This window comes from Aedes aegypti, chromosome 2 (assembly GCF_002204515.2).
Source record: "Aedes aegypti strain LVP_AGWG chromosome 2, AaegL5.0 Primary Assembly, whole genome shotgun sequence".
NCBI classification, from domain to species: Eukaryota; Metazoa; Arthropoda; class Insecta; order Diptera; family Culicidae; genus Aedes; species Aedes aegypti.
The window spans coordinates 354,296,096-354,311,282 of record NC_035108.1 but is presented as its reverse complement, the minus strand read 5'-3'; the positions used below and the strand labels follow the sequence as shown (position 1 = coordinate 354,311,282).

Sequence of the window (15,187 nt, the reverse complement as noted above, 5' to 3'; positions counted from 1 at the left end):
TTCTTGATGACCAGATTTTTATAAATTTTCTGTTGTTATGTGGTCGGCGTTAAGTCAGAGTGGACCAAGTGACATTTTTCATATTTTGAGAAAAATGGGATTAAAGTCTAACGATTTGTATTTATTGAACTCGTTTAAATTTTGGTTCAATATTTCTACACATCTTTGTGTTACTTTCAAACAATATAATGTGAAGTGATAATCATAAAAATCATAATCCAAACCTCTGATAGAACGATTTTTCGATGGGCTATCTGTACTTGGTCTTCTCTGACTGAACTTAAGACCGACGTTCAGTGAGTTGGTTCACTCTGACTGAACAATTTCTAGGAAAATATCAATCATTCAATGCTTGCATGGTCAAACTGAGTGCATATCTCTAAGATAAGCAGATTATCAAGACTCTTCGACACCAGTATCGTAAATTCTTCAATAATCCATATTGTCAATACCGAAATCAGTGGCATTATGATAGATTAGAAATTAAGGTTTCGCAGGTCAGAAATATTCAAATATGTGTTCAGTCAGAGTGGACCAAGTGAGAATCTGGAGCACCGACCAAAATATACTGGTCCAAAGGGCGGGTTCTAGCATATTACATACATACACCATAGAACTACCAAAAGCTTCTATTGGACTCTGAAATTTACTCAAAAACTACAATAATTAATCAGTTTATTGTTTTTCAAGACTTGGTCCACTCTGTCTGCACAGAAAATGTTGCAATTTCTGACCACCCATCTAAATATTGTAAATGGTTGAAACTCAAAACCAAATGCATCGAATTAAGAATCATTCGATGTCGAAAAATCTGCTAAATCTCTTGAAATGTTTTTCGTTTCCTCGCATTCGTCAGCGCGCTGGCCATTTTCGCTGATATGGTAACAAGCACTTGGTCCACTCTGACTGCACACTTTTATCGATATTTATTGATCATCTATAGTAAATTTATTACATAACTCTCCCAGTTTTCAACATTCATCAAATCTGATCAAAGTGAAATAGAGATAGAGTAATTCTGCATTTAAGGACGTAATAATCCAATTTTACTAAGTTTTGTACTTGGTCCACTCTGATTTAACGCCGACCATGTAACAATTGTTTTTTTTCTGAAAATATATGCTTTCTTTGATGTTGCAAGCCTCTAGGCCTTAAATTGTGACAATTAGGCAACCCATGGAACGATTATAAATGTCAATGTTTTATTTATCTTTTTGAGTGTATACAGCTTTTCAGAACATCACAGGGGTGATCTGAAGAAAGAACTGTGGACTGTAGATGAAGAATCGTAGACAATAAAATTAAGGTGAAGATGCATCGAAGCCAAACCTCAAATTTTCAAGAGCACAACTTTGGAGAACCGAACACCCGTTTGAGCTGAAAACCTAATCGATTGGTCACCACCAGCGTGTGACCAATCGATTAAGTTTTCAGGTTAAACGGATATTTGGTTCTCCAGATCCGTGCTCTTGAAAATTTGAGGTTTGGCTTCGATTCATCTTCACCTTAAGTGAAACATCTAACCTCTTGAAATGTAAAGAAGCGTTAAGAGGTTTGATGAAGTAAACTGGTTACCAAAAATTATTGATATTATGGCATGAATTAAGGAATAAGCGGCTACAAAGAACATGACAAACATGTTGGCTGTATCGTATTTTTCTTGCTAAACTAGAAATGTCTAAAATATGTTATGTCTAGAATATATATCAACAATGAATTCGAATGAAGAGAAATTGTTTTGTACTTTGTCATACTTAGAACAAAACCGATAACGATCAAAATTGATTTCCCTGTTCTGTTTCCAACAGCAGCCAACGAGTTCCACCTTCGATAATGTTAAACTTGCCCATCATTGTACATTTTTAAAACGTCGCGATAACAGATAAATCCACTCAAACCAGTCTTTCGTGTTGCGTACCGAACCACATGAGCCACCCGTTGTGGTAAACTTCCTATCCAATGCGTTGCGCTTACCTTAGACTTAGCAGCTTGGCGTTCCTCCACTTCGTCATCTTAGAGCCGCTGTTCGTCCTCCTCTTCCTCTCAAATGCACTTTTCTTCCGATTGCACTATTGCTCAAATCAATCACCTCACTCTCCGTTCGGACACCGCACCGTATGTTTACCACTTGAATTGATCGTTTCACTTCCTTCCTCACTAATAAATTCAATTAATCACTTTCTCCTCTCAACGTTAAAATCCTATGGATTGGAAAAATGAAGAATTAATTTCCCCCCGAAACACAATAGAGACGCTGTAGATCCGATTGTCTTGGACAATGGTCACTGTTCACCGAGAAGAGACAATGGACAGCTTCTTTGGCTCCACTACAGTTACCAATCTGGTCATAACTCAACCACCTAAGACGAATTCGTCGACTATCGTCTGAACAACGCTACGCTAGTTGCTTCACTTGTCTTCTTCTTTTGCTGTTACTCCCACTCACGCGCGGCAGGGATTTTGTCTCATCGCGGCAGATTCAGTCGTAATTTTGCATAAATATCAAACATCTTTAGCACAAACGTAATCCCTCGAAAGCCCCGAAAGAGCTGCTTCTCCGATCTACACCGGGATCTACACGAAGTCACTAATCGCGACCAACTGAATGGAAAAATTAGCTCAGCTGTCGGTTTTCCCAAGCGATGTCTTCTCCTTCTTGTTCCGAGCTTCTTCACTTCGCCGAAAATGCACACACTCTCAAGTCTTCCCCGTTCGGTCCACGTAGATGTGTGTACAAATTCGGATGGATCTTCAATCCCCACAGAGTAAAAAACCCTTTCTCGGATCCCCCACACGAAACCCGAAACTCACAGCAAAAGACGGCTCGGCAAGATCCGCACTATGGGATTATGAGTTGGCGATCGTTGATGATCGCCACTGTTGGTGGTAAAATTCGCGTGCTCACGCTGCGACGTCTCCTGTACGACTGATCTCCGGCCGAGCACTTCTTGGGAGCTTTAACGAAATCAAAAGTTCACCGAAGGCGCGCGCGCGGGTGGATAGCGACGAAAGTAAAAACCGCGCTCCTTTGGCGGTTAAGTCACTTTGAAGAGCGACGGGAGAGAAGAGAGACAAAGATTGCGAGCGAATCGGGGAGCTGTGGGGAGCACATTGTCGTGCCGTGAGTGAGATTCGCGCGTGCGAAAATCAAATCATGCGGAGCGGCAATAAGTACGCGCAGAGACTTGGTGAACGTGTGGCGACGAACCTCCGCGAGAGTGAATCATCTGGATATGGTTAAGAACGTGTTCATTAGGTGGTCAAAATTCAATGTATGTGAATAATATTTCTTCCATCTTTGGTACTGCATTTTCCTTGCTTCACGCCTCAGATAAGTTCATACTATCATCATGCTCCATGGGCGTTTCCATAGTTTTTTAGCTATGGAAGTTTTCAGTCATTCTTCATTAAATCTCCAAGAGTAAAGCATCCAAAATCGTAGGATGAATCTAATATAGATCGCCAGAAATCTGACTCTGCGGATTATTACAGATTGTAACAGATATTGTTCCTTAGTTAGCACTTTTCTCTAACAAACCATGTTATGATTTTGGCTTGTAAGTAGTTAAATTTACAAAAATTAAAACAAAATTTAAAAATAATTATAAAAATTTAAACATATATTTTTTTGCCCTATCAGAATTAAAACAAAATCTATTTTTTAACCTAAAATCAAACTGTATGTACTCATTCTCTATCATATTTTGTAACACATTGTGCAACTCAGCTTCTTCTTGTTCTTGGCATTACGTCCTCACTAGGACAGAGCCTGCTTCTTAGCTTAGTGTTCTTTATTTAATTACGTAACGTTCTAGGGGAAGGGGGGAGTAGGCTGAAGCATTACAGCTCATGCAGACTTCTATTTTTTCCATACAAAAAGCGTTACCGACGGGAGTAATGGGTCGAAAATTCTTAATTTTAGCGTTACGTTATAAATGGACGCTGCCTTAGCACTTCCACAGTTATTTACAGCATTCTGGAACTCTAGTGGTCATCCAGTTTAGTTCTTTAGACGAATCTTTGACAAAAGGTCGGATGACAAAAGGTCGAATGACAAAAGGTCGAATGGGACTCTAGTGTGGATGCTGGGACTCCTTGGAATCTATTTATTTGTTTTCTATAACTCCTATACCTTCCTAGCTTGAGTTATGAAGAGTTCACAGTATTTCGGTGTGTATACTGAGACTGTACTATGGATTGTAATTTGTCAGTATGGATCTTGTGATTATAGTGTGTGTATTGAGACTCCAGTGGTAAATGGGAGTAAATGGGTGGTAAATGACTGGACAATGCGTACCATTGTTTCTTCGCGTACCTGCAGGTAAAAAATAGACCCCATTTGTGGTCCTCAGCCTCTTGTCCAGTAGCTCCAATCCCTACCTCCCCTGCCGCCTGGGGTACGAGTAACCGTAGGGAAGATCGGGTAACCAACCCTGGTGGGACCTTGGTCGTATGCTGACAGGGAAGGGGGCTCCTCTCTTCTGAGGGTGTAGCTTATCAGGGCGTCTGTTCTCCATGTCAGGGGCGGCTCAAAACAGCGTCTGTTCTCCATGTTAGGAGCGGCTGATCATCGTCCTAGTGCCAGCGTGGGACTCTAAACAGTGTTGTGCACGATGATCCTCCAGCGAGACAGGGGGTTGGTGCAGGCCTTACAAGCCAGCCGTAAAAAACATCAGTACAGGAAGCATACAATGTAAATTCGTACCGGAATAATCGGCATAGACCCAGGCATCGAAAACGGACTAACGATTGGAAACTCGGATCATGGAACTGTAAGTCTCTCAATTTCTTGGGAAGTACCCGCATTCTTTCCGAATTATTGAAGGTCCGCAAGTTCGACATCGTAGCGCTGCAGGAGGTTTGCTGGAAAGGGTCGACGGTACATACGTATAGAGATGGTTATACCATCTACCAGAGCTGCGGCAACAGACATGAGCTGGGCACAGCTTTTATCGTGATGGGCGAAATGCAGAGGCGCGTGATTGGGTGGTGGCCAATCGACAACAGAATGTGCAAGTTGAGGATCAAAGGCCGTTTCTTCAATATCAGCATAATCAACGTGCACAGCCCTCATCTAGCAAGTGACGATGACGATAAGGACGCTTTCTACGCGCAGCTGGAACGTGAATACGACGGCTGCTCAAGCCATGATGTTGAAATCGTTATCGGAGATCTCAACGCTCAGGTTGGCCAGGAGGTGGAATTTAGACCGATTATAGGGAAGTTCAGCGCTCACCAGCTTACGAACGAAAACGGCCTTAGACTGATTGATTTCGCCGCCTCCAAAAACATGGCCATATGTAGTACCTACTTCCAGCACAGCCTCCCGTATCGGTACACCTGAAGATCACCCCAACAAACTGAATCGCAAATCGACCACGTTTTGATTGATGGAAGACACTTCTCGGACATTATCGACGTCAGAACTTATCGCGGCGCAAACATCGATTCGGACCACTACCTAGTGACGATTAAAGTGCGCCAACGACTCTCCGTTGTGAACACCATTCGGTACCGATGCCCGCCACGGTACAACCTGAAACGACTCAAGCTACCCGAAGTCGCAACTGATTACGCGCAAAGCCTTGAAGCTGCGTTGCCGGAAGAGGGAGAGCTCACCGAAGCCCCTCTTGAGGACTACTGGAGTAGTCTCAAAGCAGCCATTAACAACGCAGCGGAAGGTGCCGTTGGGTTCGTGGAAGAAAATCGACGGAACGGTTGGTTCGATGAGGAGTGTCGGACGGTTTTGGACGAGAAGAATGCAGCGCGGGCGATGATGCTGCAGCAAGGAACCCGTCAAAACGTGGAACGATACAAACAGAAGCGAAGACAGCAAACCCATCTATTCGGGGATATAAAGCGCCGCCTGGAAGAGTTGGAGTGCGAAGAGATGGAGCAGCTGTATCGTTCTCAAGACACGCGTAAGTTCTACAAGAAACTCAATGCATCCCGCAAAGGCTTTGTGCCGCGAGCCGAAATGTGCCGGGATAAGGATGGAGGTATCTTGACGGACGAACGTGAGTTGATTGAAAGGTGGAAGCAGCACTACGATGAACACCTAAACGGTGCAGAGGAGGAAGATCAAGATAGCAGGAGGAATGGCTTCATCAGTACGGCGGATGAGGGAGACGTGCCAACTCCCACAATAGGTGAAGTAAAGGATGCTATCAAACAGCTCAAGAACAACAAAGCAGCTGGAAAGGATGGTATTGGAGCGGAACTTATTAAAATGGGCCCGGAAAGGTGGCCACTTGTCTGCACCGATTGATAGTCAGGATCTGGGATACAGAACAGCAACCGGAGGAGTGGAAGGAGGGAATAAAATACCCAATATACAAAAAGGGTGACAAGTTAGAATGTGAGAACTATCGAGCGATCACCATTCTTAACGCAGCCTATAAAGTGCTTTCCCAGATCATCTTCCGCCGTCTATCGCCACTGGCAAGCAGATTTGTGGAAAGTAATCAAGCCGGTTTTGTGGATGGGCGATCGACGACAGACCAAATCTTTATGTTGCGGCCGATCCTCCAAAAGTGTCGCGAATATCAAGTCCCTACGCACCACCTATTCATCGATTTCAAAGCGGCCTATGATACCATCGATCGCGAAGAGCTATGGAAGATTATGGACGAGAATGGTTTTCCCGGGAAACTGACTAGACTGATCAAAGGAACGATGGATAGTGTACAGTGCTGTGTGAAGATATCGGGTGCATTATCGGACCCGTTTGAAACACGCACAGGACTTCACATGCGGGGCACGATCTTCAATAAATCCAGCCAGTTCATCTGCTTTGCTGACGACGTGGACATTGTCGGAAGAACGTTCCAGGTGGTTTCTGAACAGTATACCAGGCTGAAACGTGAAGCAGATCGGGTTGGATAGAAGGTAAATACGCCGAAAACGAAATATCTGCTGGCTGGAGGAACCGAGCGCGATAGAGCTCGCATTGGCAGATGTGTGATGATCGACGGGGATGAGTTCGAGGTGGTGGACGAATTTGTCTACCTCGGATCATTGATAACGTCGGATAACAACTGCAGCAGAGAAATTCGAAGACGTATCATTGCCGGAAGTCATGCTTACTACTGACTCCACAAGACCTTGCGGTCTGGTAAACTTCACTTCCGTACTAAGTGTACCATGTACAAGACGCTGATAAGACCGGTAGTCCTCTACGGGCATGAGACGTGGACAATGCTCGAAGAGGACCTGCAAGCGCTAGGAGTTTTTGAACGACGTGTGCTTAGGACGATCTTCGGCGGAGTATGTGAGAACGGCGTATGGAGGAGAAGGATGAACCACGAGCTTGCGCAACTCTACGGTGAACCCAGTATCCAGAAAGTAGCCAAAGCTGGAAGGGTACGATGGGCGGGACACGTTGTGAGAATGCCGGACAACAATCCCGCAAAAATTGTGTTCACCTCAAATTCGGCCGGTACAAGACAAAGGGGTGCGCAACGAGCTAGGTGGTTTGACCAAGTGGAGCAGGATCTTGGAAGTGGGGGGCGATCGAGAAACTGGAGGCTAGCAGTCATGGACCGAGTTAATTGGCGTAACATTGTGGCGTAGGTCATGTGTTGAAGGACGTAGAGCCAGCAAAAGTAAAGTAAAGTAAGAAGTATTGAGACTCCAGTGTGAAGCAGTTTGGATCGTGGGATTGTAACGTGGGTCGTGGATTTCCAGTGTGGAACCTGATATTTTAGTGAGGATATTGAGATTCAATTGTAAAACCTGAGATTCCAGTGAGGATCTTGAGATTCCTGTGTATACTAGTGTACACTTTGGGATTCCAATGTGGATTCTGGGATTGGAACATGGATCTTTGGTTTTCAAATTTAATCCTGGAATTCCAGTGAAATCCTAGGATTGCGGTGTGAATTCTCGGATTCCAGTGTAGATCCGAGGATTCTTAGAATCCAGTGTGGATCCTGGGTTTACAGTATGGGTCCTGGATTTCTTGCGTGGATGTTGGGATTCCAATGAGGGTTCTGGTATTCCAGTGGAGATGCTGGAATGGACTGGAATGGAATATAAATGGAAATCATAGAATTCCTGTAAGAATCCTGGGCTTTTAGTGGCAATACTGTGGAAATTCTGTAAGTTGTGTTGAAATACTGTGAAAATGTTGTGGAAATATTGCATAAAAAGTAAACAGAATCCTATGAGAATCCCGCGATGCTTCTGTAAGCATCCTGGTAAAATCCAATTGAAATTCTGTGGGAATCCGGTTGATATACTTTGTGAATCTAATGGGAATCCTGTTAGATTCCTATAGGAAATTTGTCGGGAACATTCAAGAGTCATGTGAGAATAATATGGAAATATCTTGAGAATCGTGCTGAATCATCAGTGGTATTTTTTACGGCGAAATATTACCAGATTCGTAAAAAATTCTAATTATGTACTCCCGGAATTATTTGATACTCACGAGCTAAGATCTAACTTATTTGGAAACAAACTCGATTTGTTATTTACATTTATGTTAATATTACGTAACGCAACAGGGGAATTGGAAACTTCTGTAATTTTAAGAACCATACAAAAATTATAAATTTCCCAAACTAATTCAGTTACGTGGGGAAAGGAGGGGATCTAAAAATGACAAATTTCACGTTACATAAAACTTGAATGATCCCTAACATGTCATTACCGTTATATCATATTTGTCACAATATCTTGTCACTTTTAAATGCGTCATACCGTCTTCAAACATTATCAAGAAAAAAGCCAATATTTTGCGTGCGTATGACCCATTATGTACTGTGAACAAATTGACGCTGGATTTCCGTTTATATGATAGTTTTTGCATTCTCTTTTTATATTGCGAAACTCTAGAAAGAATCAGGTGATTACTATGAATTGAAATAATTCATGCGTTAAGGACTGTTCATTTAAGAAAGTGGACACGTGTTTTTTACAGTAAACTGTTTATTTTCGAACAAATTCATGAGTTTACCTAAAATACATGGAAATCAACGTAATTTCGATCAAATTCACATAAATTTGAACATTTATTGAGCATTGGTGGAGAATGCTCTTACTTTTCTTTTGATACCTCCCATAAAATTCTGCACAACTTTTTTCGGAACTTTTCGAACTGCTTTTTGAACTGCTGACCACATTTTCTTGAAAAAATCGATGGAGCTTGCTTCTCTTCCATCCTTCTTAAGATGCCGTTTGATTATTGCTCAATATGTTTCAATGAGGCGTAGTTCTGAGTGTTAAAATAAAATCAGAATGGCACTTTTTCCCAACCTCACATAGAAAAGGTCCTTGTGGTGGTATCGTTGGCAACATTAACCCTCAAAGCCCCGGGACAGACCTTTTATTTTCAATCGACTGGTGCTCAGGAACAAATAAGTTTAACGAAATGTGGTTTTCACTATGATCGATGGGATGAGTTAGACTTCCTGCGAGCGGGGCTTTCAAACCGGAAGTTCAGGTCTGGACATGTTTTTCAACCGGAAATAAGTGTTCCCTAGTTACATATTTTACATCTTTGACAACGAAACCAATGTTTAACGATAAGTTTTAGCCATTTTTAGGCATTATGTATCGGACCAAGGCAAGAATGCACTATTTAGTTTATTCTCTTGCATGGGTCGAAAGCCGGAACCTGGTTCCGGAAGTACTTTCCGGGTAGGAGCCGAGGCTAAGGAACACATGTAAATTTTACCCGAAGCAACATATGCGGCTACTTGAACGTCCTGAAATCAACTCAGAAAGCCAATACAAGACATCAACTCTCAATATTGTCAACTTTACCATATGGCCAAGGCTGGGTTGTGTCATGTCTACCTATATCAAGTGATATTCCTTATGACTCTGGTACCTTTTATTTGTTCGTACCTACGGGATTTCTGAGCTATAAATACTGGCTGCCGTTAGCGCAGAAAGAGGAGACTTCCTGGACTGTGGACAGATTAACATATTATTTTATTTTTTTATTTGCAGGATATAAAAGGTTGTAGGGCCACTTCCGGTGAAGCAGGAGACAAATATGGATGAAGCTCAAAACTAGGCATGCGACTGCTCAAACTTCATGAAATAGCCTAAGCATTGCTGTAAGAACGTGCTTCTTTCATATGGTGTACACTTCGACCAGATTGCCAAACATTGCCCGGATTCTGAGGTCACTTCCGGTGAATCTGGAGATAAACATAAATATCAGGTAAAACTAGACATGCGACCGCTTAATCTTCATGAAAATACCTCAGTATTGCTGTAAGACCATGCTTCTTGCCTGTATGTACAGTGGACACTTCGACCAAATGACCGGACAACAATCGGATATTGAGGTCACTGTAGGGATAGTGAAAGGCAAGGAATAAAATAATTCAAATTTAATAAGGATTTGCTCGATGTTGAAGAAAAGATACTGATTCAGATCATAGTAGGCAGTTGTTTCCGAGTATGAAAAGCAGATGTCAGTTTGTTGGTTTGTTTTGGGGAAAATAAACGTGTTTCTGTAAAACGAGTGAACATTGGTGTTTGAAATATAAAAAGTATTACCGAAACCGTGTGAAAAATTGGCCTGAGAAAAAGACAGTTCACTACATGGCGCAGCTGCTCCCACAACAAATAATGTATCAAGAAGAGCGGGTGGCTAAATCGTTTATTGGTATAGTTTTCCTTAATTGGTGTGAATTACATCAACAAGTGTTCCGAATCGCCTTATTACAATTTATGCTGCTCGCCTTATATACAATTTATGCTGCTTCTTTTTCCGAACTGGAAGTGAGTTATGAGTTTGGACAGAAATACTTCAACAATCTTTCATTTGCAAGTGCAGAAACGCGTGGATTTTTATGGAGTTCCAACGTCGGTAACGAAACGACAAAAAGGTGATCGTTGCATAGCAACCATTGATGCATAATAATTCTAAGGTAGGTGACACACAGAGCGTTGAATGTATGGAGACGCGGGTCAAAAATCAAAACTGGAAGATCTAGCCACATCAGCACCTCGGTATGTAAGGAACAGTTGTTCTTGGTCAAAGGATCTATAATTTGCATAAATGACATATGTTGTACACATAATCGCAAAACTGCATCATGCGCCAATTTGATTATTTTCCATGGAAAAATACGAATTGTACCTAATTTACTGACGTAAGAATTTTTATGCAAATATGTCACTTTTTACTCGTAACTGCAAAAGTGACTTTTACGCCGTAATGATTTATATAAATATAATGGTAATAATAAAAATAAAGATGAAATACATACATTATGAAGCAAAACTGGTTCAAGCAGTGTTTATGCAATGTTATGCATCCTTTTATATTGGAATGTGAGTATAACATGAAGTTGAAAAAGAAGTAGGAAAAAAAGAAAGCAGAAAATGTATGTATTCTTGGTTTTAATAATATAGTTCATCAATATGAAGCATTTATAAGATATCAATACCTTTGGATACGAGTTAAATATGAAAGTAGTAATTATAGTGAACGTCAAAAAATATATTTAAAAATAAACAATTATGCTCTTTATATATTTACTAATTGGTGAATAAGAAATTTTGAGCACTTATTTGGCCAGTGTGGTATCAAAGAATGCATCTAAAAATTGAAACAGTCAAAGTAAAGGCCAAAATCATAACATCTGTAAAAGTAGGTTCCTTAGCCGAGTGGTTACAGTCCGCGGCTACAAAACAAAGTCATGTTAAAGGTGCCTGGGTTCGATTCCCAGTAGGTCCAGGATCTTTTCGTAATGGAAATTTCCTTGACTTCCCTGGGCATAGAGTATCATCGTACCTGCCACACGATATACGAATGCGAAAAATTACAACTTTGGCAAAGAAAGCTCTCAGTTAATAACTGTGGAAGTGCTCATAAGAACTCTATGTTGAGAAGCAGGCTCTGTCCCAGTGAAGACGTAATGCCAAGAAGAGGAGATTATAAACTAAAAAAAAAGTCTCAAGAAATCTAAATATTGTAAAAGTTGAAACTGTTTCAGAACATGTCCCCTGAGAATGTAGAATATAAAAACCATGAGATGGTAGCTCATAAAATGTGCATCTCCTGAGTATGTAGACAGTGCATCAAAAAGGGACTGCCCTGAGAGCATAGCTAAAAAAACAAGTCACCTGATAGGGTAAAAAAAACGAGTCCCCTGAGATGGTAGATTAGTAGATAAAGTGAGCCCAAGTAGTTGACTAGTAAGTGAGTTCCCTGATAGATTACCTAACAAGAAAAACGAGTCATTTGAGAGAGTGGTTACTCAAAGAACCAAGTCCCTTGAGAGGGTAACTAATGAAAACAGCTAGGGTAACTAATAAAAAACCCGAATCCCTTGTGAGGGTTCCTAATAAAAAGCAAGTCCCCTGAAAGGGGAGGCTAAAAAAAAAGCGAGTCACCTAAGAGAGTAGGCTACAAGAAGTGAGTCCCCTGAGAGGGTAGGTAATAAAAACGAGTTCCCTGAGAGGGTATCTAATAAAGAAGTGAGTCCCCTGAGAGGGTAGTCTGCAGAAAGTGAGTCCCCTGAGAGAATAGGATGAAAAGCGAGTCCCCTGAGAAAGTAGGTAATAAAAAGTGAGTCCCCTGAGAGGGTAGTCTTCATAAAGTGAGTCCCCTGAGAGGGTAGTCTTCATAAAAAGAGTTCCCTGAGAGGGCATCCAATAAAAAGTGAGTCCCCTGAGGGTAGGTAATAAAAAGTGAGTCCCATGAGAGGGTAGTCTTTATAAAGCGAGTCCCTTGAGAGGGTAGGTAATAAAAACGAGTCCCCTGAGAAGGTAGTCTTCATAAAGTGAGTCCCTTGAGAGGGTAGGTAATAAAAACGAGTCCCCTGAGAGGGTATCCAATAAAAAGTGAGTCCCCTGAGAGGGTTCTCTACAATAAGTGAGTCCCCTGAGAGGGTAGGTAATTGAAAGCAAGTCCCCAGATAGGGTAGTCTTCATACAGTGAGTCCCCTGAGAGGGTAGGTAATAAAAACGAGTCCCCTGAGAGGGTAGTCTTCATAAAGTGAGCCCCCTGAGAGGGTAGGTAATAGAAACGAGTCCCCTGAGAAGGTATCCAATAAAAAGTGAGAGGGTAGTCTACAAAAAGTGAGTCCCCTGAGAGGGTAGGTAATTAAAAACAAGTCCCCTGAGAGGGTAGTCTTCATAAAGTGAGTCCCCTGAGAGGGTAGAATAAAAACGAGTCCCCTGAGAGGGTAGTCTACAAAAAGTGAGTCCCCTGAGAGGGTAGAATAAAAACGAGTCCCCTGAGAGGGTAGTCTACGAAAAGTGAGTCCCCTGAGAGGGTAATTAATAGCAAGTCCCCTGAGAGGGTAGTCTTCATACAGTGAGTCCCCTGAGAGGGTATCTAATAAAAAAGTGAGTCCCCTGAGAGGGTAGGTCATTAAAAGCAAGTCCCCTGAGAGGGTAGTCTTCATAAAGTGAGTCCCTTGAGAGGTAGGTAATAAAAACGAATCCCCTGAGAGGGAATCCAATAAAAAGTGATTCCCCTGAGAGGGTAGTCTACAAAAAGTGAGTCCCCTGAGAGGGTAGGTAATTTAAAGCAAGTCCCCTGAGAGGGTAGTCTTCATACAGTGAGTCCCCTGAGAGGGTAGGTAATAAAAACGAGTCTTCTGAGAGGGTATCCAATAAAAAAAGAGCCCCTGAGAGGGTAGGTAATAAAAAAGAGAGTCCCCTGAGAGAGTAGTCTTCATAAAGCAAGTCCCCTGAGAGGGTAGGTAATAGAAACGAGTCCCCTGAGAGGGTATCCAATAAAAAGTGAGTACCCTGAGAGGGTAGTCTTCATAAAGTGAGTCCCCTGAGAGGGTAGGTAATAGAAACGAGTCCTCTGATAGGGTATCCAATAAAAAGTGAGTCCCCTGAGAGGGTAGGTAATAAAAAAGTGAGTCCCCTGAGAGGGTAGTCTTCATAAAGTGAGTCCCCTGAGAGGGTAGGTAATAGAAGCGAGTCCCCTGAGAGGGTATCCAATAAAAAGTGAGTCCCCTGAGAGGGTAGGTAATAAAAAAGTGAGTCCCCTGAGAGAGTAGTCTTCATAAAGTGAGTCCCCTGAGAGGGTAGGTAATAGAAGCGAGTCCCCTGAGAGGGTATCCAATAAAAAGTGAGTCCCCTGAGAGGGTAGTCTTCATAAAGTGAGTCCCCTCAGAAAGTAGGTAATAGAAACGAGTCCCCTGAGAGGGTATCCAATAAAAAGTGAGTCCCCTGAGAGGGTAGTCTACAAGAAGTGAGTCCCCTGTGAGGGTATCCAATAAAAAGTGAGTCCCCAGAGAGGGTAGTCTTCAAAACGTTAGTCCCCTGAGAGGGTAACTAAGCAAAACCAGCGAGGCTTACTAATAACAACATCTAGTCTCCTGAGTGAGTGGGTAATAAAAAAAAGTGCGTCCCATGAGAGGGTTGTCAATGAAAAGCAATGAAAATTTGTAATCAAAATAGCAAGGGTAATCACAAAAGGAACCGGAAAGGGTTACATGAGAGGGCAACTAATAGAAAAATTATCGCCGAATAGAGTACCTGAACAAAACCAAACGAAATGATAAACAATAGAGTAGACATACAACAAGTAAAGTGTATTGAGCCATTTTAAATAATCAAATAATTTTTATCTTTAGGGGGTCTGTAGCCTTGAGGTTACGCTTTCGCTTCATAAGCGGGAGGTCATGGGTTCGATTCCCAGCCCCTCCACAAAAAAACCCGTCCAGCCACCAGAAGACGCCTCACGGAGGACCGTGCATTGGGGAGCACATCCATCCTCCGCCAGTATCAGATGGTGCCTGAGACAAACTGACCCTTTTCGCAGGCAGCTAGCCTCACTAACAGCAGAGCTTTCTCCTACCTGCTCGGTGTGAGAGTGAAAAAGTAGGAGAGAGTGAAAGTAGATGTAAATATAGATAAGTTTAAAATAGATCTGTATCGGTAAAGAAGCTACAGATCAACTGATTCCGGCACAGTAGTGGCCACGAGCACCTTAAAAAAAAGAGTGCCTTAAAAAAAAAAATTATCTTACGCTTTGATTAGAACATCTGGAAAAAGCTAATTGAAGTAGAACTTTGAGAACTAAGGTGGACAAGAAAACAGAGAAAGAATTTGTAAAACTGTTTGGTTCGTTTGAAAATTTAAATAATTTTAATTTTCGCTCACTTTGATATTCTTAGCATAGCTAACTCTCCGCAAAGGAACAATGAAAAAGGATTAGATCATATTAAATGTATTTAGTCATTTGAAAATTGAAATA

At 41.9% G+C, this 15,187-nt stretch overlaps 1 protein-coding gene across 1 annotated transcript in view; it reads right to left on the bottom strand.

Moving 5' to 3' along the window:
* The window catches only part of LOC5563795, a 148,393-nt gene extending 145,441 nt beyond the window's left edge, over nt 1-2,952 (bottom strand). The window contains exons 1-2 of the mRNA XM_021846331.1: nt 2,812-2,952; nt 1,975-2,201 (exon numbers count right to left, since the gene is read on the bottom strand). Of these exons, the coding sequence (XP_021702023.1) occupies nt 1,975-2,012 (38 nt within the window). The 5' untranslated portion in view covers nt 2,013-2,201; nt 2,812-2,952. The remainder of the gene's footprint in view (nt 1-1,974; nt 2,202-2,811) is intronic.
* Nucleotides 2,953-15,187: the final 12,235 nt, after the last annotated feature.